The sequence below is a fragment of the Lepisosteus oculatus genome, chromosome 10, assembly GCF_040954835.1.
Source record: "Lepisosteus oculatus isolate fLepOcu1 chromosome 10, fLepOcu1.hap2, whole genome shotgun sequence".
Lineage (NCBI taxonomy): Eukaryota > Metazoa > Chordata > Actinopteri > Semionotiformes > Lepisosteidae > Lepisosteus > Lepisosteus oculatus.
This window is the reverse complement of record NC_090705.1, coordinates 7,214,360-7,241,939: the sequence shown is the minus strand read 5'-3', so window position 1 is coordinate 7,241,939 and position 27,580 is coordinate 7,214,360. Positions and strand designations below refer to the sequence as shown.

Genomic DNA, 27,580 nt, shown 5'->3' with positions numbered 1-27,580 from the left:
TCTGTGAACAATTTACTTCTCATATTTCAATGCTAAGAGGCATAATTTCAAGGGACTACACTAAACAGTGCAGCCTGGACAAATGTCACAGGGAACATGTCCTTACATCAAAAGCTGTGTTAAAGTGTTCAATATCTGTGTCCTCAGCGAGTAAATAATGCATTATATGGGCACATTATAACCAGATTACATCTATTAGTTACTGCTGTGCACCATGTAAATCCAGCAGCCCATGGGAAATGAGAAAATCATTTTAAACTTCAATAAGTTACAATCAGTGGCAAGCAACTCTATAATCCACATGTTGCCCCAGGCAGTAATAAAGCTGGATGCAATTACAGAAACTAAATTCAACACAGTAAACAAAAGAAATGTAAATTATTCCTTATCTTTACAGATGCCCTATCACTTCCCGCTGGGCTTCTGTAGGGTGAAAAAAATGCAGCTCTCCTGCAGCCCTTCAGAAAGCTCTTGTTGCAACTGTGTGTATGTTAATTAGGTGCATTTCCAGCATCTACATTCTGGGATGGTCATATTAGTAGAAGTACTTACCACACTGGCACACTAACAATTTCTATACTTAAGCAGCATACGTTTTTGTTAACAGGAAATAGCGAAGTTCCCAGAGCGCACTGGAATTAAGCTCTGTGGATATCCATTGGTCTTCCCCTGCCGTGGAAGTCCAGCCTGCTTAGCTCAGCACATGAGTGACAGCCAGTAAGTCAATCAAGAGTGCACATCCTTGTAGGTTCACATAAAGCAAAAGAATACGAGTCAGGGAACTCTCCCAGGTCATTGGCAAAATAGGCAGAGTGGACATGGGTCCCCATAATCGATACAGTACATGCCCCTGAGGTGGCACCACAAATTCCTTGCCTGTAGCTTTTATAAAAGAATAGTGAAATGAACCATGACATCACTTATCCCTATGTTAGCACCAAAGGCACCAGGGATGTAATTAGAATTATCTAGTCCCAAGAAGGCCAAGCTACCCAACAACATACCCAACAACACAGGGCTCACTACAAAGTGAATACTTTTTTCAATACCCCATGCAACAATTACAGATTAAGAGATACTTTTAAAAAACAGCAGATTAGAATCATCATACAGTAATATGGTACTTTTGGTGGAGAAATAGCCACAATAGGTATGTGTTGGCTTACCACATTGCCTTTTTTTACACAAAGGACTAGGACCATGATTTCAATGCATATTTTACTGTATATATACTGTATAAAATATATATGATAAAAAAACATATTTGGTTTTGTTAACCACATTCAATATCTAAGGATATGAAGACTCAACTATTTATTGTATCTGAACTGTTAATGCCAATTCTAACACAAGCACATTCTTTGAAAATGTATTTTCTATATATTACTTCTTGAGATTAAATACAGTACTGCTTTATCTTTCTTCAAAATTCCAAATCAGTTTTACAAAACCTAACCAAATTTACATTTCTAATGTTTTGTAGACTTTGTTACTTTGGAAGACGACCCAGGGAAACCTGGTTAATTGTTGTGGTTAGTGTAGCCATAATTGAATGTACTGTAATCCAGGCCTGTTTTCTTTCCATGTAGCTGAGAAGATTTCAATTCCACACAGTGATCACACAGCCCCCTATAACTAATGAGAATTAAATTAGTGGTTTGCATTCCATTGGCTAGCTGGACTGTCAGTCTTAAGATTTATGTCGGGTTTTGGCCTGTGATGTTTTCAAAGGCCCATTTAATGACAAACACCCTGTACTTTATTGTCACATGGACTGAAGTTATCATTTGAATAGTCTGACAGTACATCCTTCCAATGAAAACAAAAGGAGACGTATTAGCTATCAATAATTTCCTTGTCAACTGTAAGAATGAATCATTAAATGCTTAGAACCAGAGAAATGGTGAAAGAGCAGCATTAACAGATGAAATAGATGGATAGTCTGAGGATATTTTTGGTGTGGCTGGACCTCTTCACTGCTAGTTTTTTTGCAATAAGATACTGTTTTTTCCCTGCTGTCCCTGCTATCATTTTCATCTGAAAGTTGAGAAATAACAGCGATAATATAACACTAACCAGTCAGGATTGTGCTGCGTTATTGAGAAATGTGCAGCATGTAAAGAAAAACTTGGTTAAAGATTTACATCTCAAAAATGTTACATTGCCTTGATTTATATTTTGATAGTTTTCACAATGACATTTAGGGGCGTACTCTGTACTCACATACTGTAAAGTAACTTTACTCATCACAGTATCACAATCGAGAAAAGAAGAGTACTTTAGTGCCACTGGTAAGATAATTTTGAGCTCTACATATAGTATGTCTTGAGATTTTATCCTTTCTCCTCTTTGTTCTCTTCCTAATGTTTCCATGCGTTCCATGCAGTGTGTATCAATGGTGTTCCCTGGGGTGGTGAAGGTGTCTACACAGGTGTCCAGTGAAAACCTGTCAGAACATAGAGGCAAAACAAAGGGATTGTATTCCTCTATTTATATTTCTGTTTTAGAGACTTCACACAAGCCCTTAGCAGGTATTACTGTTTGGAGAACATTTTCTGCTACACAGTTTGAGACAATATATAGTAAAACATCCAAAAATCTTTAACATTAAATGTTTCAACTGACTTTTCTTCACAGTCTGCCTGAAGCCTCATAGATGCTGTAAAGTGAAGGCAATTCCTAGCCACTTGCGTACACTTTATACATTGAGTGTTGTAGTACAGGTACTGTGTGTTGTGAACAAGAATATTCCTTGCTTTGCCTTAGCACTTTCACTACATTTAACTTGGATTTTGGCTTCTGGAGGCAGAAACATAGATGGTTGGATGGTCTCACTGCAGCTAGAAAATGCTGCTACTACATTAGAAACCATTTCTTTCACTGGCATCATGAATCCTCATCACGGTACCATTTATACTGAGCTTTCTAGCTGGTGCCAGGGACCTGGGGGGGGATTTTATCCTAAGGGCTGAAATTTCCAGTGCAGATTGCCTCTATCATAGCTGTCACTTGCCAGTGTGTTTTTCAGTGGGGACTTGGGGAATGCCAAAGTTTAAAAAAAAACTTGTTTGAATGTCTACAGTAAATTATATAGAGAGACAAATTCAATTATTGTGGAAAAGGTGGTGCTGAGGATGACCAGGCTAACTGGCAGGTTAGCATGAAGTGTTTATATAGCCAAGATAGATAGAAATATGATTATATTCATACAACAGCAAATACCATGTAAGTACTGTGTAGCAAACACTCATCAATCATTATTTATTTTAACCAAGAACACAATAAAAGTGCAGACAAGTGCAGAGAAGCTGTTCACTCCTAGAAAGAAGTATCCATGAGATGTGAAACTGTACCTCTATAAATGAAAGCAATAATATTTTGCTGTCAGGTATTGGGGAATAATACATCAAATAAATTCTCAGAAACAGCTTTCCAACTGTGAAATACCTGTGAAATACAGTAGGCGAAAACTACAGTAAGCAGAACCCCTGATTTATCCAGTGTAAGTTAGACAACTGTCTATTTTTCAGGTTATACAGGAAAGAAAGATTTGCATTAACAAAGAGAGATTCTCCATTGTTTAATGGAGAAAAGAGCACCAAAGAGCAATAAAAGGCTATCAAACTAAGAGGTGAAAGTTTTTTATCTGGAAAAAGAGAAAAATGCTGGGCATATCATTTCAAAAACCTGGCAAGATACTACAGTCATAACTGCCAAAACAGGCATTTCTGAGAGCTGCCCAGATGCCAGGGGGTGTGGTAAAGGTTGAAGTTAGTCAGTAACACATGCAAAGGAAGATCTAGAATATATTTAAAAAAATTGAATATAATCAAAAAATAGAATATGTTGATTGGACAAGTATTCACTCCTTTTATTATGTTAATTCTAAATAAGTTCAGGTGCACAAAATTACTTTTACAAGTCACAAAAATTAAAATAATTAATAATTAACATGGCCAATGGAGTCTGCAACAGAGAATGTAAGTCATACTGCAAACATGTGGCAAAAGCTTTTGTGGTCAGAACAGACAGAAATTGTAACATTTTGTCTCAATGCAAAGTGTTTAAGGAAAGCTCATCAAGGTTGAGAAGAAAATGGATTTAGCAAAATACAAGCAAACCTCAGAGGAAAGCCAGCTTCAGTTTGCTAAGGACCTAAAATGATGATGAAAAATACTTATTGAATCTATTAGTCTGGATTTTTCTTTGCAGTTTTTGCTTTACTGTGTGTTCTTTCACTCATAAAAGTGTTCAGTCTGAGCATTCAAAGTTTTGATAAATAATTGTTCACTTTTAAAAATATGTTTGATTTGTAATTCAACAAAAGTGGCATGTTGCAAGAAGGTGAATACTTTTGCAAGGCACTGCATGTGGGTTATGCGTCTGCTTTATCCACCTCCTAAACCTCCATATTTCCTCTTGCTTCCCTGAGCTTGCACATGGTACTGGTAAAATTCCTCAAAAGACTGCTGTAAACATTCTGCTCCCACGTTTACAAGCTGGAGCCTGTTCTCTAACTGAGAGAGGCCAGCAACCTGTGCACCAGGGAGGCAATAGACCATACAAGACGTCCTGTCACTTCTTCACATACAGTATGATGAGTGGACCAACTATTGGCCTATCCCTGCTGGGGTTCAATCCTGGTGGGTCCCCAAATCCGAGCTTGCACAACATCACTCCCTGATAACGCCATGCCAGAAGACCAGGTCCTCTTCCACAGCAGATGTTTATGCTGTTTAGATTTCAGAGGGGAGTGACATCATGTCTGATGTCTCTCAGTGCACTGAGTCCTCATACACACAAATTAAACCATCTGTATCTCTAATAGTGGAGTCTCATTCTATCAATATGTATCATCCTAGATGTCCAGGGGCCCATCAGTCTTCCTATTTTTCTCCAGGCTGTCAATATCTATACCTATCTTCACTAAGGCCCTGGAAGCAGCTGTCAACCATGAAGCTTGGAAGCTCCTGCCAGTATCATTAATGGATAGCTCTATACCTAATGCAATGCAATGAACCCTACAACATCACCAGCAGCTGTACTGTAAGCAAATGGAAAACTGGCCCAGAGTATTGAACTATTCTAACTACACTTGTCCCTTGCTATCTGAGCTCAGTTGGTTCCAAATATTTTGGTGGTACTCGACACTAAATTCCCATTAAAATACATTCCTGTGATTCATTCCAAGTGTTCATAAACTAGTTGAGTTGAATAGTTTGGCATTATAAACTGCTAAGTATATGCTCTAAGAAGTTGAATGTACCAAGTCTACATTTGTTTAAATGTATTAGGAATCAGTTACTGTAGGTGGACAAATTGTTATGATCTCTGTAGTACACATGAACAATAAGTATGACACAGACTAATCAGAATTTCTCACTAAAAAACGTTTATTATGCATATAAATCTTGTGCAGTCAAAGAGATAAAACCTAGAACTGTAAAAGATACCGAGCATTCATAGTGTGCAAAAACCAAAATAAAACTAAAGACAAATCATTTAAAAAGTTATTAATCAATATTAATTTGATAAACTATGCATTCAAAATGTTAATTGACACTATAACTAGAATAATACCTTTACAATTTCTATTAAGATGACAACAGCTGACAAGAGTGAAATATACAAATGGAAGAACAAGCTACATACTTGGAGCTCATATTAGCAGCAGAAGTTCACTCATCTAACAAAAACAGGTACAGTACAGTATATTTATGTATCACTCAATACAGCTCGTACTCTTAAGTAACATGCTCTTTTAACACGGCATGAGTGTACTAAAAATCTGTTGTCAGAAGTTGGTAGTTGGTTTCTGTGGAGTCATTGGAAACATTATCAGCAGCTTTCCCCTGAAGTGTTATTGCCTGTTATCCTGACCAAAATCCTGACTAATGTATTATCCATTGTAGGCCACATCCAGTGGTCTGAAGCAACCATTGATCTCGTAGAAGAGAAATCAAAGGCCTATATGTTGGAATAGACAGCTCAACAAGAAAATAAATCAATTATATAAAGACGAGCAAAAGCTTGACAACCTAAACAGAGCTGCCCTCACTACACAACACAGTCAAAGATTTCATCCATATCCGGATTATTCATGAGCAAGTTACAAGAGAATACAGGCCGACCAAGTGACTGCAGAGAGATAGGATCTATCCAATGAATTTAGAGGTACCTCAGTTCTCCATCAAAGTAAAATAATATGCTTGAGATGGACTTCATGAATTCTACTTAAGAGTGTCTTTGAAAGTTTGAAGACAATACTACATATCAGAAAACAATTATTCTGGTTACACACCCACAACTTTTCCTTATTTTCAGGCTTGTGAGTCACAGAGGGCAGCCAGACCTTGTCAAGCACCATTATCAAAACTTCAGCTGGCCAGCCCAGGGGTTAGGGTTAGGGTTAGAAAAGCTGCATGCTGTATTCCCTCATTTGACGATGTCCCACCTTTGTAAAAGAACTCAGAATACCCTGAGATAGAGATCTGCTAGTGGTCTGGGAAAGCAACCAGCTAAGACTTTCCCTGCTTGCTTGGCATTACCTACGTACTGTATTCACACCCGTTCTGTCCCTGGAAAGAGGATTTTCTCAATCTCTAGTGCTGACACTAGTCTGAGAGAACTAGACTGCTGACAGCTATTTTGGTGTGTTAAGTGTAACAGCTGTTTGGTGCAAAGCTGAAAAGGCATTAGAATGTGCCTTAATGACTTCACCATGTGCATGTTTTTGTTTATTCATCTTGCGCAATCACTGTTTGGGTTCAATAAAAATGCTACAGGATGAATGACTACTGCAGTTTTGTGATATACTGTACCTGTCTACAGTATATACAGTAAATCTATCTTGCGTGCATTACACAGCTCCACCAGAAGTTACATGTCTGCACAAATGATCATACTCATGCACTTGTAAAGTCCTGTTGTACTACCAGTAAAATACTCAAGTGCACTTGCAGAGGATTTAAAAAGACACAATAACACAATTCTGATGCTATTTTTTTTAATACCGTAGATATTGGCGGTCAAAATATAATAGTCACCCCCTCCCTTAAAATAAGATGAAAAGGTTTCGCACTATCATTCATATGAACTGAAAGCACGTATCGTAAACACGTTTTACACTATTAAAAGAAAAACGAAAACTTGTCCCCATGTGCTCATTGAAGCTTTAGAAAGGCTGGTGACAACTGTCCTGTTTAATGTTCGGAATTACGGCTTTTCTGCGCGTTTCACTGAGGAGATTTTAAGTTACTTTAGAAAGGTCATGAAAAAAGAATATAACTGCTCAAAGGCTCAGACTTAGGAACGTACAACTGTACTTTCCACGTCCACACTTCCTGCCAACAAGGCTGGGAGCTGAATACTAGCGGCCGTAGTTTACAGGGCAGGGAGCAAGTGCGCTGATTGGTTGAGCTGAAAAGACACTCCTGCGACCGATTCAGGAACACAGCTCAACTCACAACACTCTGGGAATTCAAGCAGGTACGGTTGCATTTTCTGAAAATAAGAGCCTTTTCCATCAATATGTATGAGCCTTTTACATGCTACTGCACGTAAGGGATTATTTTGCTTCAAAGGCATACATCGTACGCCACTTTTGCTCACGGAACAAAAAAAAAAGGGAGCTGTGCAAAGAAAGGGGACATTTGTACACAAAACCTTTGCTGGGAAATCCCACTTTTTTTGTGTGGTGGTGTCTAATTGGCCATTTTGATCAGAACTCGCATGCCGAGTGGCTCGTTTAGCTGCCTGTCATGTCTATAAGCAGCTGCCAAGTGTTTCAGAAAGATTAGTAGGCAAGCTTGCTTTGTTGTCAGAGGTTGCAGCAACAGTCAACAGTGACGTACTGTACTGTACAGTGGGGATGTCAGGAACTTTAAAATTGCACTTTAAAACGTATAATGAAGACTTCATTTACGTACACACACTGTAGATATCTCGACGTATTATTCCCAGCTGCTGAAACGCTTTTTTTTAAATTAATCTTCATTTGAGTATTCAGTTGACGGTAATCATCTTGATTTGATAATTAGAATATTCAAATATAAGTCCCATCACAATGATTATATGCGGTTTCCATTTCTCGTGCTTATTACAGTAGGAGGCATTCAAAAATCAAAATTAGGGTGATTCCTGCAAAGAGTGCCGCTGTTATTCGTTCATGTACTACTGTATAAGCCTAACAAATGCTGGTCCGATAAACATCTTTTAAGGTTCTTTTCTGCATTCTTTCACCTATAATGCTGTTGTTTCCTGTTGATAAAAATGCAGCATTATTTTGTAACCAATCCGAAATGTGGACAGTTTTCTGAAATTAGAAATACGCTTCATGCCCAATCAAAATATGAACATACTGAGATATACAGGAAAACTAAACGAAGGATGCAGGACGTGTGATGTAACCTTCCTGATCTGGAACTACATGTACTGTGTAACTCCATGTAGGAAACGGGCTCAGCGATGTCATCAAGTCACTGCTACAGACAAAACTGTGTGAGTGTGTGTAGCTGCTGATTGTGACTTGTGCTTCAGAATGTGAACTTTTCTCATTATAAAAATGTAATAAAACAACAGGGTAGCCTGACCGGGTGGCACAGTTCAATTCCAGACCTTGGTTGCTATCTGCGGGGAGTTTGTATGTTCGTCTCGGGTTCTGGGTTTCCTCCCACAGTCTGAGGACATGCTGATAGGTTAATTGGCTTCTAGGAAGATTGCCCCCTGGTGAGAGTGTGTACGTGTTTGTGTCTGGGACCGGTGTCTTGTCCAGGCTGTACCCTGCCTTGAACCCATTGGTTGTCGGCTCCAACACTAACATTAGGGCTCCGGCTCCTTAATTGGCTGAAGCCCATTGAAAACGTATGGATGGGTGGTTCTTTTAAAATTTTGCCATTGCTGTTCGTGTTTTAGCAATCAGTGTAGTTCTTTTACTGTACAGAACATAGCGGAAGGCACTACTTTAAGTATTATCAGGTTAGAGAGGTTTTGTGGGATGATTAACTCGAACTTTGTATTTTGGTCATTGGGGAAAAAATAATTCTGTACAGGACATAGAAGATTGATGACAATGTCAGTTTTTAGCTGTCTGGCATTTTATATCTACCTTAAGTTAAATTCAGCAGGCCTTGTGCTGTAAATTATTTAATCACATGAATATGCTAAATGGACACATTAACATGCAATCCTTTGATATGGTTCTGAAATAATTTGCAGAAATGTTTCTGATAAATTGAGTTAATTATCACTGGTGTTGGGAAACAGATGTACGCATGTCCTTACTATACAAAGACCAGCTTGTTCATTCAATAAATATAAATAATCTTTGTATTCTGATATGGTTCAGGAAAGGACTATATCAGACTTCCCAGACTGCAGAACTGAAATCTGCTTATGGCACAGAGAAGTACATTTACTGGTTGGGATGGATTCACAGCAGGTTCGTTGGATGCACACCTTGTGATTGGCCAATGGTTTAGTTACAGGTCCCTGTGTGAAATATGATCTGGACCACTGGAGAATTGGTCACAGCTGATGGTCTGTAAAGGAACTAGTCTGCCAGACAGAATCAAACAGGCACATTTTACACACACAGTCTAATCTCTCACCATGAAGAGCTCATGGTACTGTGATGTGTAAAGTAAACTGATAAAAGAAGTATTCCGTTGTTATATTGGCAGTTTTTAGTAAATATTTCCTGTGCCTTACTGCTTCTTAAAACATATGATATATCAGCAGACAAAAACGTTAACATTTTTGTATGTTTACGTGTGTTTCATGCTGATTTTATTTGCTCTTTTCTAGACAAAATGTTTCTCTAAATGTTCCAATATTTTTAAAAATGACTTGATTTTAATCTGTTAATATGTATAGTATGTACTGTATGTGAAAAATAGTTTCAAGCAGCACTCCAATTAATCTGATAAGTATTATGTGCACTTAAAACACATAGAAAATTCACTTGATTGGATATTTTTTTTTATCTTTTTTTATATGTGGGAGCATGAGAAAAGAGATACTTTTTGCAATCAACTATTTTGTGTGTGAACACTATTTTGTCTGGGAACACTTTGGGTCCTTATTGATTCTAGTGACATTTAGTTTACACTCAAGTTTGTGTTAAAGGTTGGCCACATCATTTTTAGTGTGCAACAGCAAAGTAGATACTAAAGGAGCTCTTTAGCAGTAATTGACCAGAAGTATGCTTCTGTCAAGCATGTAACCATAATTTAATGTTTTTGTTGTGTCTGACTTAATTTAGATATGCACAGCTGTTAATATCATTGACAAACCTGGACAATCTTGTTGGAATCAAATTAAGACTAGATGAATCAGTACTTAAGTATTTAAGTATTTGAGAACCTTTACCTATATTAGCATTTTAATTTAAAAAATGTACTCCTTTTGTTTGCAATCACAGCTGCATTTACGGTGGAAATTCTGTATAAGTAAGTACTATAGTATTAAGTAGTCACTCTTGTGGCTGGGTCAGATGACTGAAGATACCAGTCATTTTCATTTGTTGCCAGTGAATTTTCAAACCTCCTTCTTTTTAAGTCATTTACTTTAGTCTGGTTGTGTGTTTAAGGTCATTTTCAGTTTAGGAAATAAGCTGTTCAACCAAAAGACAAGTTGATGAATTTTAGAGTTTTGCTGGACTTATTTTGAAACTTTGGAATTAAATTTAATTTGCCAATTAATTAAACTGTGTAATTAAAGGGTACTGTAATACGATTCACATGACATATATGCTGATGCATCTTGTCATCCCGTCAGAGGCTGTGATGTGTTCAGGAGGGATGATTTCAGATTATTGGTAAATCAGGAATTGGAGTGATGGAGTGAGAGCCTAATCGTTTCTTCTTGCAGTAGGTTTGTGAACCATCTGTTGCTTTCAAGAATATGCCTTGTAGTTTGTGTTCAAGAAAATCATGATGTTTAATATAATTAAAGTAAAAAAAAAAACTTGTTTATAAATGTTGACTTGTTTCTTTAGCAACAAGCACACTTGTTACTTCAAATGGAAAATACATCGAAATGCATTTAAAACAGGAGGTATTTCTTTACACAAAGGGATGCGGGAGTATGGAACAAGTTGCCAATAAATACTGCAGGAGCCAATGACACTGGCTTCATTCAGTACATTTCTGCATACGATCCTTGAACCAACTACAGTAATTACTATCAAACCGGGTAGATATGCTTAATAGCCTCCTTTCATCTGTAATCTTATGTTCTTATGTCCTAAAGATGGGCGGAGCGGTGGCTCTGTGGCTAAGGATCTGCACCTGTGCCTGGAAGGTTGCCGGTTCAAGTCCCGCCGCCAGCAGGGGAATCCTACTCTGTTGGGCCCCTGAGCAAGGCCCTTAACCCTAACTGCTCCAGGGGCGCCGTACAATGGCAGACCCTGCGCTCTGACCCCAAGCTTCTCTCCCTGTCTGTGTGTCTGTGTCTCCATGGAGAAAAGCTGGGGTCTGCGAAAAGACGAATTCCTAATGCAAGAAATAGTATACGGCCAATAAAGAAACAAACAAAAAAAGAGTTTTTAAATTTCTTAATTGATTAATTCCTTCCCTTTTTGCTAAACCATTAAAAAAGATAGGTGACTATAGGAGGAGAATAGCTGGTGTTGTGGCTTGATCATGGTCTTCTTTGGCTCAATTTGCCGCAGAATTATGTCTAAACAAATTATTGGGAATGCCAAAGAGCTCCTTTTCAGCTCTTCACTGTTTCACTCATTGATTCCTATGATCTCTCTAAAACCTACAAAAAGGCAGAGAGGGTGAGTGCCATTTTAATTTGCTTTTCATTTAATAAACCTTCTTTTGAAAAGGATAAAATAGCTGTTAGAATCAAAATACATAAAAAAAATCCTTGCAAAAGTATAATTAATGTGCCAGTAAACTAAAAAGATGAGAGATTAGAGAAGTTGGAGGAGATTTGGTCACACAAATTATTAGACCTATTCAGTCAAAATCCGCATGAAGTCTCAGACATTGTTCTGAAAGTGTTGTTTTGTTTGCTAAAATATGGCAAATAGGCTTTCATTTTATCTTCTGTCACATACTGTGTTATACACGTACTGAGACATACAGCTTCACATAACATTGTTATTGCCTTTTATTGTCATGGTCCGGATACTTAATAATCATTGTCCATTAGTTGTGTACTATACCAACACTGTCAATGAGAAATCAGTAGAGTACATTGGATTTAAAGAGCTTGGAAGTAATGCCAAGGCCACTGATAAACAATCATTGTGTTCACCAACAAAGCAGTGACAAAATACATGAATACATCTGTAAATGCTTAAATGCTCATTTAATGATAGTTTGCTAAAGTATCTTTGGGAGAAAAAGTATGATTTAGTGACCAGACCTAATTGATTTTATTGTATATTGGTACAGTATATTACTTTTAATATGAAATGATGTGTTTTAACAAGATGCATAGGGAATAGACAGAAAAAGAAAAACCATGAAGACTAAACATCTTTAAAAAACTCATGCCTTTTATTTGGGCATTGTGTGTGATCTGTCAGTAGAGTTCCATATTGAAGTCAAAGTTTAATAGTTTAATCACAAAGAGCTTGTGTTTACACCAGCTCATCCGTTACATGTTGGTTTAAAACTGTGAGGATCAAGGAAAAGCTGGAGGTGCTAATTTTGAAATCTTGAGTTTTAATCGCTTGCACACAGAAACCTATCTACCATCGTAGGGTTTCTTTTAAGCAATTTTATTCCCAAATCAGGCCTTCAAAGCTATGCCGTACACAGCCCCAGGCTGTTTTGTGCCTTCTACCTTTATTTCTAGCAAAACCCCATGATCGTGAATTTTAAGCTTGTAGAATTGGGTTAGGTGTACAGTTTGGATACAATCAATATCATCTAAGTAATTAAAGATTAAGTAGAGAAGAAACATTTTTGGAAGTTTGATTAAACATATTGGATTAACATGATGGAGCTCTAAGGAAGGATTATTGTTTTTTTTTACAAAATGTGTCCAGCAAAAGAATATCTTAACCCAATATTCATGGAACCCAGTGGTATAAAAGCAGTCTTCTCTAAAACAGTTTGATTTGTTCTTTGTCAGGCTGATTAATAACAGTTCTTCACAGTGCCTTCTGTATTGCACAAATGTATCTTTGCAGAATACCCTCAACTGTGTTTTTTCAAAGGAAATTGTGCTTAATAAGATCTTTAATTCATATTGCTGGTGTTTCAACATAAATGGACATTTCAAGAGCATTAGGACACCTCTTTGCTTTGGAGTAAACCTAGATTGAAGGCATTTGAATATATTTGTATTATGCATTATGAATATTGTATTGATTATGTTAAAATACGATAATATATGGTACTAAATCCCTCTCGGATTATTTATAGTCATATGAGTGCAACAGAACAGCATCTTCACATCGGCCTCAAATAGAATGAACAATTAAGGTAAAATGACAAAATAAGCACTACTCTTACCCATGTGCAGAGTGTTGCAAGAATTAGACATGACAAGCAGAACAAGCTCTGTTGCCATTCCATAATGTGCAATCCTTTGGATTAACTGCACTTTTACGTGTAATAATTGTACTTCAATCAAGTAATAATGGTAATGTTAAAAAAATGTACTTTTACTGCATAATGTTTTGGACTCAGTATTTAATAATAATAATAAAAAACTTTATTTTATATAGCGCCTTTAAAGGTGGCTTCTCACCCACCTGTATTGCACATGCTATATACAGTAGTGTACAGAAATCAGTATTCAACTACAGTCAGATAACTGCATTAGATCCGCATCCTCATATTAACACACAGTACTGTATACTGTAAGATATAAGCAGTAATTCAGGCTAAAACACTGAAGGTCACAGTTTAAAATAATGTAATTATGAGTTAAGACATACTGTAAGCTACATACCTGTACTGTAGTGATAGATACAAGCATTTGTATATTTGTGTCTTGATTTGTCTGTTCCTAAAAAAATATTGAAACATTAATGTGGTTTTCAGTTTGCTCTTGTGGTTTTGAGAGTCACGTACTTACAGCACATGAATTTGTTTTGCTCTGGAGGAAGCGAAATATTGTCCTTGCAGAGAGGATTTCAAACTGGACAGATATGCCTATCTGAACAGAAACATTCAGGCTTGCTTTACACTGTTGTTTAGTACTGTACTTTATTTGTACAGCATATCCTTTGTATTTTTTTCATTTGTACAGCAATTACAATAAAAATATTGTTTTCATGCATGTATAGGATTATGACCATTATCTGCAGCTTTTCTCAATATTTCTCAATATTTTATGTTTATTTTGTGTTGGGGGGGGGGTCAGGCCTAAATTCTAGGTGCATTCTGTTGTTAATAGTGTATAGCATGTCTCCAGCAGTTTATTTTAAACCACTTTGAAAGGAGGCATTTCTAAAAAAACGTTGTATTTTTCATGTGCGTATTGTTTCTGATAATCCCAGTATTGTTTATATAAACACGATTGTTCTTGGAATGGAGTCTCTTTTTTGAATTGTTAAAGGGCTGCTAGTAATGTAAACTGTGCTATCTTGTAGCATGTGATTCTGCAAGGAAGGATTACCACGTAAATATAGTTGGCACAATGAATTCTCACAAAAAAAAACATAGTATAAGCATGCCCCAACAGCATTGACAGATGCAATGTAATATTTTATTTAAATGACTTAGAAACTTTGATTTCTGTGAATTTATTCAGATTAAAAGTTGGCGTTTGTCGAAGCTTTTTTTCTTCCATGAAGAGTTTTGTTTAAGGAAGGCAATGAAGTGTGTTCCCTTGGGGTAGGAACTGCTAACACAACCTTTGTTCAAAAGAACACGCTAATATGGATCTGCAATTCCCTGTCCACATCCACCTCAACACATTTTAAATTGTTCCTGCTTTTTTATGCAAATCCGTCTTATTAGACACTGCGGCAGAACGCGCTGATGTCTCCCAGAGATGCCGCAGGTTTATTTTGTTCAGAAATCAAAGCGGTAAGGGGAGAAATTTGGTTTCTAAATTGTTTCAAAGAGATTAGGTCAATGAATTGTTTCATCATCTGAAACTGGGATCTGTCGTTGTGTAATGTATAGGTTCAGAAGGTTCGAAAGACATTATTTTTTATCAAAATCCTAAACAAACAGTGAAACAAGATACAATTAAATACAATCAAAATGCAAGTGCAAAATTCAGTTTTTCACAGCACCGCACACTCCTATGAAAGCGGGTTTTGAGATTTTTTAATTAAAAAAACACCTTTCACAGGGCTTTCTAAATAATTTTTCTTTTCTTTTTTGGACTATAGAGACAGTTTGTTTAAAAGATACTCTGAAACAGATATTCATTGATGTTGCCATTTTATTATTGTTTTTGAGCTTTACTTATGTTGCCTAAATCAGAGTTGCTATGGTAATCAATTTCTGAAATCTCATTGCTGCATAAAAGAGTGGTGTTAAATGAAACTGAACAGGGAATTTGCCAAAACGTGACCTACATGCAGAAGCAAAGTGCTTGCCAGATTAGGAGGCTGGAAAAATGGCTTAAATATCAATATCAGTCTCAGTGTATGGAGTATTCACAATAAAAAAAACCTTGTATATGACATTAAATGTTATTTAAAAAAACGTTCAACTACATTAATGAAAATCTTCATCCAATATAAAACTCTGGAGAGCTGAGTGTTTTTCTCAGACATATATGTATTGTGTTAAATTCACATCAATATTATTATTTATTAAATAAGGAAACAGGACAAAAAAGGGTCATGAAACCCCTCGGAACATTTAGTATTAAAATTGAATGTAACAAATGCAATATCCAGTTTTATTTTCCTACACATGGGTGGACACAGGGTGCAAATAAAAAAAACATGCCTCTTTAAACTGTGCTTGATGTACATTGAGTATGTATGGCCAGCAATTTAAATGATATGCCTCATGTGGTTTCTTTCAGGCATCAGAGAAAACAATGGGAAAGAAAGATGCAAGTGGTACAAAGTTGCCCATTGATCAATACCGTAAGCAAATTGGTAAGTTAATATACTTATTCTTTGGAAATAATTTTCTGTTGGCTGACTATGAAGAAAGTACAGCTGTGACATAACTCAAATAGCGTATAGCAGCATTATCATTAAGAGTAACACTGTATAAAGATCCCTTGTGATTTTCTGGGGGCATCAGATAATATATACTTAACGTGGGAAGCTTCCAAGAAGAGTTGATGGCAGTGGGCCATCAAAAAGATTATGATGTTTGCTGATAGATGTGTGATCTGTGAGGGTAAACACCTCTGTGTGGGAGCCCCAATAGCAGGAATAATTTTTGTCACTGTTTTTTTTGTTTTGAGACAACATTATCGTGCCTGATCGGCATTTCAGGTCTGTGTCTTGCATTTTTTTTTTTTGCAGTCACATAGCAACAGAAACAAAACAAATTGGCACCCCAATTAAAACATTTGTGGCAGTTGAAATACGTCTACTGGGATAGATGAGAACATGACTGATTGTTTCTGAGAAATATCCAAATACTGTGCTAAGTATGTAGTGTGAGGTAGCCAAGACTAAAGCGAGGGCAAATACATAGGAAATACGTATTTCCTTTGCCCCCTTTCTGAGAAATATCTTTTTTTGTGATTGCAATTCAGTATTTTCAGTATTGCAGCAGGATATTCCACCAATATATAAGACAAAACATTGCAGGCAGTACCTGGGCTATTTTTCCATCATTCACATCAGCCCGCTTACTGTACAGAGATATTACTGTTTAAAATAGTGATCAGCATAATGATTTACCTAAGTGAGCATAAAAGGAGTTATACAGTAGTTGCAATTTTTATCTAACATTTGAATTTACTTGCATTGCACATGCTCTGATTTCTACAAGACTGTCAGAACAACTGCTACAAAGAGCTTTCAAGGTAATCACAGAATGCCATTAAATAAATAAATTAATTCATGAATTATCATGGCCTTAATTCATGAACTTCCACAAGCCCCCCTTTAAGACGCTTCATTTGTGATGCCAGATATCCATTACAAGTGTCTTTAAATAAAAATAAAATATTTAAAACTACATCATTAGAAAGGTGAGCACATGGGTAATTTATTCTTTAATTAAAGTAAATTGTGGACAGCATCATGAAAATAAGTATTGTCCCTGGAACAATAAATAGCATCATTGAAAAGGGCATGACACTTTTAAAGTTTTCCTTACACCATTTGTTATATGCTTAAGCTCCACCATTGGTGAAAACTGACATACTGTGACAGACTTGCTAAAGATTGCTTTCATATACCAAGTATTTAGAGATCCTCTTAAACTCCATTCAGTCCTTCTGGTATGAAAAATAAAATTTCTAGCCTTTCCTTCAAAACCAAAGGCTATATCCCAGGGTATTGCAGACGTCTCAGACTGTATAAAGCTTAATGTTAGTTTGGATTGTGCAGGGTATGGCTCCATACTCCCACAACCATTTGTGTAAAGAAGTGCCTCCTGTTCTTGATATTAATTGCACTTCTACTTGTGTCCTCTGGTTTGAGTTTTAATTACAATTCATGCTCATTCTGTTTTGCACTCCTTTATTACAAAACATTTCTCTTGCAATTTCTCCTCACAAGTACCTCTGTCTGTTGAAGGATGATAAGGGTTATATGATATGTCCTTTCTCTGAACAGTGGCAGACTGCTAGCATGTACAATGTCTCTGCCCTCTTTCAGACTTGTGCATCATTCTGACTAGGAGCGCAGTGTGTAAGGCCGGGATTAGTTTCAAGGGAGAAACTGTGGCAGAGAGCCAGTGAAATATTATGCCTTGTTACACAGTATTTTTCTTCTATGTACAATAACCTTTTGCATAAGGCAATATTTAAGGTATATGTTTCTCCCTTTATGTGATTTATATATTTATGTAGGATTTTCCAGCAGGGCATGCTGCCTACTGATTATATGAGTTTCTCTAATCCATCCTAAGTGTTTAGCAATAATTCAAGGATGTTTTGATCCTTGATTCTCATTTTCTTTTCTACTGTGACCTAATTGCAACAGCCCTCATATGGATACATTTAAATGTGTACCTTTTTTTGAGTGGCACAGGCATAAATAATGCTCAGTGGAATAATTAGGGAAGGCATTCATGGAATTAAAGAGAAGAAGCATTTTTTCCCCCAATCAAAGGCAATTAAGCTTTTTGCAGACAACCAAACGACAATAAAAGGTGCAGCTAAAAGAGATGTAAGAGAGTCCATTTGCAGGTGAAAAGACACTCCTTTGAAGTGAAACCTGCTGGATTTTCATTGAAAGAACAACAACAAGGAAAGCCTCTCTGCATGCCATCGTTTGATAGCATAATGTTCTTATAAGCTGCTTATTGTGATGGTCAGAAAATAGCCATGCATTAATTTTTACAGCAAAAAATGTGAATGCTGCTCATTTGCAGCATGAAGATAAGAATAGATAGCTAAAAGGCAACAGGGATAATAATTATAGTAATAATGGGCAAAAATAAAACATACTCTTGTCATACACGTGTTAAATAATCAATTTGTCCATAAATATCAAGTGAAAAAACAGTCAGATACTCTTGTAATGTATCCACATTAAAACCAAAACAGACTGATTGTCTTGTTGTACTTTTAATGATTTATTTATTCAAAAGATGCTGAAATATTCATATGTCAACACAGGCTGGTAGAATCATAGTTTATGTATTTACACCTTGGTGAAGAAGTCTCTGTAGGCTGTTAAGATGTTTTGTGCCAAAACGAAAGCAACCTGTAGCCATGCTAATATTAAATAATCAGTTTGTCCATAAATATCAAAGAAAATAAGGGTCAGATTTTAATGCTTTGCGTAAAAACTCTTGTAATGCATCCACCATCAAAATACTTGGCTAAACGTCTTATTTTACTTTTAATGATTTATTTATTCAAAAGATGCTAAAATATTAATATATCAACACAGGCTGGCAGATTCATAGTTTATGTATTTACACCTCGGTGAAGAAGTCTCTGTAGGCAGTTAAGATTTACAGTATATGGTTTTAATGAAGTGTCTAGTGTCTAGTACGCACTGCATTAAAATAGCACATTACCTTTGTCGTGCTTAAAGCATAAGCTGGCATAATAAACTGTGTTAGAAAAAATAACTGAATAGATCATGTAAAGGTGGAGGAATATTTTAAAGATTGTCATGTGGTCATTGCTTTGATTTTATTGAGTCAGGTGAAAAGCATGTTGTTGATTCTTTAAAAAATCCAGACGTAAAGGACATACAGTAGGGTGATGTAAATTGTGTAAATTTAAATACTGACAGTCTAAACACATGTTCTGTATCTCAAATGTTAAGGTGCATTTCTGTCTTTCATCCAATGGTGCTTGGCAAATTTATGTAGATATTCTTCTGCATATTCTTTGATATTGTTGTGAGAAGTTGTTTTTGTCTTATACAGTTACATTAGTGTCATATAACTACAGTTTTCCTTTAGATGTTTCAGTACTAATACTGACTTTTATTAAGACCTGAAAAAATATCCTCATACTTTATAATTGCTGTGATTTGAAAATCTGCTTCTTTGAGCTGTGTTGTGTCTGTGATGTGTTTGCTCACCAAAATAATTGCATTATTTTTAATGAGAATTGCCATCTGCTGCTCTTATACATCATTTCTTTGTTGCACCAGTATTGTAGTACAACCTTTATAAAATGAAGTGCTCCACCAGAAGCAAGAAGGGTGACAATAGTCAGAGCAAATGCATTTGTTCTTTTTAAATGCTGTCCTCTGATGTACAGTATAGCTGTCACTGTATACTTGTGTGCTGCCCACTTTCTAACAGCAGCCAGGCTTGCTACTGGTGTCATTGCCCCAGATTTAGTAGCATACTCAATAAGAAACTGTATCTTATTATGTACTGTATATTAACATATATTATTATGAATATTTTGAGATACTGTATGTTACCAACCTTAAGTTGGTAATAAAGTGCTTAAAAGTGCTTTTGCTCACACACCTACAGGAGGTGTAATAATGTAATAAAATAAACCTTAATCAGAATGGACAGTCTGAAACAGCTCACATATCGAGATATAGTTTTTCCAGGGGTGCCACTCCTCCTAGACTTCACTGTTTCCTTTTGTTAAATTAGCAATAACAATCTCAGGAATGTTAGTTTTGTTTCTGATATTTCTGTGGTTCTCGGAATTATAGAATTTTGTCTGTAATACAACTAATAATAGAAATATTTTCTATTTGAGTTATTGTATTTCCTATGGGTTTTTAACATATTCATTTTTGTATTTTGTTCCTAAAGAATACAAATTGTACAGCATGTACTCCAGTATTTATTACCTGTTCTGTTTAAATCAGTCTGTCCCAATTTGACTTTTGCAAGAACTACTTTTATATCTGAACAGACATTCAAAAGTTTAAATGGTGTACAATGACTAGTAATTTACACAGACATACATTTGAAAATCGTGTATGATAAGGAACCTGTTGGCAATGCAAAACTGTAGGAATGAAGAAATCTTCAAAATGCACAAATAGTACAGAAACGGCAATGTGATGATGAAATACAGTTTGCCTCATCTCTATTCTAAAACAAATGCATATGTACTGAATATGATTTGAGACTCAAACCAAGAAAAGCTTTCCTGAAGCTTTAATAAAAGGAGAAATTAGCTGCGTTATCAAAGGTAATTTGAAATCAGAGTGCTTGTTCTAATTGCACAAAGCTATAAAACAGCATGAAACCCACTGCAGTTGAGTTGGTGTTGAGATCTGTTAGCAGTGTTGTGAGACTTGCACTCATTTTTTATTTTTTTTTACTACTGTGGTGATCAATGGTTATTGTATATGACTTTGTGAAAAAAAAAGTCCCCAAAGAGATATTTGACAGTAGATTTATTTTTATCATCTGCTGTTTTACATCCTCCGACTTTTGTATAAGTGAAATACAAAGCTGTGGACTGTAAAACCATAAGCGATATTAATCCGCCTCACAGGAGCAGCCCTGTGTAGCCCTGTGTTGCACTGTGGATTACTTCATATAATCCTGCCTTCCCTTTTTTATACCCGGAAGAAATATGTTTAGCATATGGAATGCATTATTGGAATCCTTCCTTTAGCCAAAGATATGATTAATAGCCTACCAAGGAAATCTTGGGACTACTGTAGATGTTCTGTGAATGCCAGTGATCATAAAGCTGCTTAATACATGATTGATAACGTCACAGTATTTCAGGCTGTACTGTACGTGATAAAGATAACGGTTTTGGAAAAGATCGCTCATGTAAACCCAATGATACTTTCTAAATAATCAATGTGCTTTGCATATCTGTCCAAAATCTGTGATTGCGCTTTTGATATGATAGCAATCTTTTAAGACATCACATCATATCTGCATGTTTCTAATGAACCCTATTGCAGCTAATGACAAATTGTAATTGTTTAAGCAGTTACTGGAACTGTTCATTCAGCTTCCGTCAGATTCTTTGTTTGGCCTTCATTGTGTGTCTGCTGACAACTAACAGTGAATATCTTTACTTTCTGCTCTCACAGTGTCCTGTCAGGCAGATTTGTGCTTGCTGTTATAATGGTTTTGAGCCTATCTTTCTGCAATTACAGAGCACATTCAGCCGACTTGAAAAAGAACTTGACAATCTTTTTCAATAGAAGTGCCATTTTATGTCAGAGAATTAAATAAAACTCAAATAAAATGAATTGTCAGAGACTAATAGTTGCTAGCAGATTTTTTTTTAAAATCCATAAATACATATTAAATACTTCCATGACTATAGATTTCCCTTTTTTGCATTTATAACCACTGAAGGTTTTAGAATAGAAGTCAGTGTACTGTTCTGTAAAGTGTGTTTAATTACATTTTATTTATGACTTTGTTACGGCTCTTATAAAATAAACACCCAATTTTTGCTTAGTACAAATCAGTAGACCTTCCCTGAACTAGGAAATTTTTTAAATAAATCTTAATAGTGCCAGATTTGCCCTTCAATTACCCTTTTGTCAGGACACAAGTGTTGGACCTTGACTGTGAACCTAAGGATGCTGATAGCACTCAGGACCCCCCTCGACACTATGAGACAGCTCTGAGATGAGCTTGTCCTTTTGCCTTTGTTGTTTCTGTTGTTGTTTCCTTCTAATTAGCTCGAGTTTCTCCCACGCTCTGACAGGTGGCCAGTCAGCCCCTGCAGATTCATTCGGTACTTTCTCTCCACTGGGAGCATCACACACGAATGAGTCCTCAGGTGAACTGGAGTTTGTGTTTTTCCATCTGCCGAATTATTTTTTTCTTGCGCTGCTCAGAGTGCGAATAGATGTGTGTGCATGTGCTTCCTTCGGATCTACACCTAATTGGGATAGGATGTAAAGAACCTCTTGAAAAATAGATCAGCAAAATACAGCCAAGCAAAGCTAAGTCACAGTATCAGCATTCCAGAGCAGAGCTTGGCAAAAGCTGTGGACTGAATAAATAAGTTCTGCATTTCAATAAATTATCTGTTGTATGAAAAAATAGTTATTTATTAGTGTACCTTGACTTGACATATATTTATGGCTTACATATATTTATTTATGAGTTTTACCTTTCCTTATTACCATACATTAGCATTATTGTATACTGATGTGTGGTATTTAGTTTTTTATCCAGGTATATATTTTTTTTGAATTTTCTTGAAACACATCCTTTTAGTGTTTTATCTGTTGGAACACTAGTTTCAAAATATTTATAGACTAGTTCTGTTTTATAAAAAAACAAAAATGTTGTTGCCTAAAGTGTGTTCAATGTACTGTACAGCACCCTCAGACACACTAGAAGAAAGAAATTTTGTGCTGTGACTCTGATTTTATGTTAACTTCAAATTAAATATTTATTTTTAAATTTAAATCAGGTAATATGTTTTAGTTGACTGTAAACATAAATATAATTCTGGCACATTCTTTTAGCTTAATTCATCCTTATATTGTTTAATAAAGGGCCATTTTCAGCATTGCTGATTCTGAATTCTCAGTGTCCTCATACCAATCTAGCATGTCTTGGTACAATGTATAGTGTCGAGAATTGTTTTAAAGAACTCTTTGTGGAAGGCATTCATTGGACACACTGAAACCCTTATAGTACAGAATGTTATCTGTATGAGGGAGTAGTACACTGAGGAAAATGAAGAGATATGAAAAAACAGAAAATCTGATCTGTATTATTTCTGTTCATTTACATTAGTCTGGCTACTGTACTTCATTTTTTCAGCTGGGTCAATCAGATGTTTTCTTGCATAATGATGTACTTTTAACATTCAATAAATTACTTTCAACTGTTTTTTTTTCTCTTGGGCCACTGCAGTACAGCCTTGTGGCTGTAAATACAGTACACCTGAGAGAGAGCTATTTTCTAGATGCAGAGCATTTTGATTTTGATGCACACAGTTCAGTGATTGTACCTGTAAAGATAAAAAGAGTCTTAGCAGTTAATTCTTTAACGTAAGTAGCTGGAAGTGTCTCCAAACCCAATTGTTAACAAAATAGATATTATGATTTGGTTATTTTTAATAACAGTGGTGCAATGAAAATAATAATCAATAAGACCTGTCTAGCCTAGTCATACAGCATGTGTTCAAAAGTATACATTTGTACAGGACTGTAGTTGTATATGAAGCAAATATTTTTAATTAATGTGTATAGAAATATTTAAAAAATGTTTAACAAAAATGCATTAGGCTAATGGAACATTATGAATAATTAATGAAGAAAAATACAGCTAATTCAGTCTCTATTCAGATGATGCAATTTTCAGGAACCTCTAAGCATCTGTGTGATTCTGAATTATTATTAGACTCATTTGTTGTTTTAGTTCAGTGGTGTTTCACACCAAACACACTCAGCATGTTCAAAAATGAATGTAAAACATTTACATTTGATATTTGCTGTGGGCTTAATTTTTAGGCCTGCAATATTGTTTTAATTAAAGCTACATTTTTGATCGGGTGAGAAAAAGAAGTGGTAAGAGATTCATTGATAATTGTCTTTCAGGAAAACAAGATTATAAGAAAACCAAATCTGTTTTAAGAGCGACAAGATTGAAAGCTGAAGCTAAAAGAAGTGCTTTGGGAATTCGGGTAAGTTGGGGTTTGATACCCTTCATTAACTTTCCTTGCATTGAACACTTTATCCCAAAAGATAAACTGTGTGAATATGGATTTCACTGAGATATTATTTATCACACTTCAAAACCTGAGTGGAATTGCAACATCTTAAATATGTATGAAGTGCAGCTTTTAATGTGGAACATGTTGTTAACCCTCTTAGGACCAGAATATCTTCACCAGAGTGTTGTACAGAATGATTAAGTGTATGAAGAAAGAAATCTGAAATGCAATGAAATGCATTATCCCCTTTTATCAGCTCAAGGTCTGATTTTTTTAAAATAAATAATTGATTCTTCACGCATACAGTTCCAGATGGCCCTCTCTCGTATACATTGCATGTGTATTTCTGGTCATATTAAAAATAAGATGTACAGTACTGCATAAATCTTTTTGTTTTAATTTGACAAGCCTTTTTAAAATGTGACTCGTATATCTAAGTACCTAAGTGGCTTCTACTGATATTTGATTCATTGTTCTGTGTTGCTTGATGAGCTTCAGATAAATTCACTCTTGTGATTAATATACAGTAAATGCAGCATTCTGCCTCTATTTCTAAAATATACAGATATACAGTACAAAGAACATTGTAGAGTGTAGCACTATATGAATTCATTATGACACCATTCCAAGCAATCCCTGCCAGAAATAGCTTGGTTAAGGTATTTGTCTGAACCATTTTTTTAAAGAAGGATGGTGCTACTTCAAGAATTAGAGAAAGAGTTAGCGACTACTTGCAGAGTAAATAATAAGCGTAGAATTAAGTAGGGTGAAACATATTAATTAATTAGATAAGATCGCTTTATTGGCCATATACTGTACAACTTCTTATTTTAGGAATTTGTCTTTTCGCATACACCAGCTTGCTCTCCATGAGACGCACAGACAGGGAGAGAAGCTTGGTGTCAGAGCGCAGGGTCAGCCATTTATACGGCACCCCTGGAGCAGTTGGGGTTAAGGGCCTTGCTCAGGAGCCCAGCGGAGTTGGATTCCTCTGCCGGCCACAGGATACAAACCAGCAACCTTCCAGCCACAGGCGCAGATCCTGAGCCACAGAGCCACCGCACTGCCCCTGTCATAGTTATCATAGTATATTAATAGTTAATCAATGCCAGTGCCCCCACTATCAGGACATTTCACTGAATTAGTTTATATGGTATAATTTGCTAGTTTGATCCATTCATGCCAGTCCCCCTGCTATATTGCATTTGAATTAGTAGTGATTTCAGAGTTTTCAAAAGCTTAAAGGTGTCCAGCCCTTTTAACATGTCTGTTAAAAGACATAGAGTAAATGAACAATCTAAATGAAATGTCAGTCTTATGAAGACTTTTTTCCAAGTTCCTATCTTTATTTTTTTAAGTTGTGACCAAAACTAAACTATTCTAAATAGAGTTGGACTTTTTTATGTAGTTTACAGTTACACATTTTATATACAGTAGTTCACAATTTTACATTATACAGTTTAACACTACCCAACTTTCTTTTAATGCTGTTTATCAAAGCATTTGAACTAGTTTATCAAATTGTATTAATGAGATCATTTCCAGGTCAACCTAAAAACAACAATTTTTTACTTGGTATCATTTATCATGTGTTAGAAAGAGCAGTGGTCCTAAAACTGATCCCTGTGGTACACCACTAACTACCTCAACTCATGGTATTATTTGTCTAATTTCAAATACTTTTTTCTTTATATTCTCCATTACAGATGCATACTGTACATTTCACAGTGGTTCTGATTATTTGAGTTGAAGAATAAACATTCCATGTTAATGTTTTCTGTTAGTTGGTTAGGTAGCCCATTTCCTTTTTTTGCTTTTTGAGAGGATGATAGTTCCATAGTTTTTACTATGTAAATTCTGCTTTATGGATTGGCAATTTTTTTTTTGTGAGTGAATATAATTTCTAACTAATCTGTGACCCTGGTCCCTGTACTAGTTGTGATTTACTTATATTGAAATCTGTGCAGATTCAAATAGACTCTTTGTAAACAAGGCCATTTTGTATTTTTGTTGTCAAAACCTGTAGAAAGTTTTCACCTAGTACATTTGGCATTGTATTGCATATTTCACACTACATCTTTGTTATTTAAACTTACAGTTCAGTGTCCTGTTTGGTTTCCTGCTATTTGTCAGGTTTGCATATTTGACAGAAAGTCTTATTTGAATACTTTGTTCCCCAAATCTGCAGTTGCAACAGTATTTATGAATAAGCTTTACTTCCCTTTTGGGCACTCTTTCGGTACTCAGCATTATGTCTATTAAATACAAAACACCTATCATCTTATTCACCTTCTGGAATCTTGTCCCAGATCTGTCGATACTTTCCAGCAAAGTCTGATTTTTTACGTTTGCTACTTTTCTTTTTAAAATAAATTATGATGATCTTAAAATTTGCTTCCCCCAGTTTCTGTTGATTTCATTGTGCTGTTGCCTGAGAAAACGATGCCTAGGAGGATGTCATCTTCAAGGGGGCATGAACAGACTGGGTTAGAAAGCCAGTGTTGCCCAGTTCCACTGTTTTGATTTCAGCAGAGGGGAATGTAATTAATGCAGATTCAGAGGATAACAGCGCTGAAATGAGGAATGTTCTACTTGCTTATCCATAAAGAATGAACTACTTTAAGCAACGTACAACATGATAGTGGGAACATTTCCTAGTATTCACTACCAACAACCCCCAACCCCCCCAGCCCCCCCCCCCCCTCCAGCCCCTACTCCTTTCACATTGCAAATGTGCATTAATGCACTCATGAATACTGTACTGTAGCTCTTCCTAGGATTCCCGAGAGATCTTCTAGCAGGCTTGCCACAAATCACATGTGCAGGGCCTTAAAGATATTCTGTCTAATTAAATAACCCCACAACATTCAGCACATTTTATGCTATAGAATTAAAACTTAGAACATATCATGCTACAATATGTTTAATCCTTTCTCTTAAGCACAAACATACAGGTCGAAATTGCACCACAACTTAGTAACAAAGAGAAATCAATGCATTTTTTAATTAAATTGGCAAGCACAATAAAAATAGCGTATCACATCTCGACTATATATGGTTTTGCTTAGGCTATGATACAATGTAGAGCTTTACCAGTATTCAGAACTTTAATTATGTGTAATTATAATTATTAATTATATTAATTAATGTTTTGTATTTTTTAGTTCAAAGTAAGACTGGAACTTTGCTTCTAAATCAAGTTTAATACACTTATTCTTTCAAGGTCTTGGAATTGTTAATGACCAAGTAGTGGGGCCATGTATGATTTTGGTTTTGTATCTCATTTGAAGGACAGTTGCTCCTGTAAAACAGTGAATTCTGGTCCAGAGATAAGAGCACCTCCTAGTGGTCCATCAAGAGTGGCCATTAAGAGGTCTCCTGTCTCAGTAATAACCAAGTCCATCCTTGCTTGGATCTTTGTCAATAA

General features: G+C 35.9%; 1 protein-coding gene across 1 annotated transcript in view; it reads left to right on the top strand.

Annotated features, from left to right (window-relative positions):
• Positions 1–7,400: 7,400 nt before the first annotated feature.
• Positions 7,401–27,580, top strand: part of triqk (triple QxxK/R motif containing) — a 32,793-nt gene continuing 12,613 nt past the window's right edge. Inside the window, exons 1-3 of the mRNA XM_006635995.3 lie at positions 7,401–7,488; positions 15,958–16,033; positions 24,038–24,123. Of these exons, the coding sequence (XP_006636058.1) occupies positions 15,973–16,033; positions 24,038–24,123 (147 nt within the window). The 5' untranslated portion in view covers positions 7,401–7,488; positions 15,958–15,972. The remainder of the gene's footprint in view (positions 7,489–15,957; positions 16,034–24,037; positions 24,124–27,580) is intronic.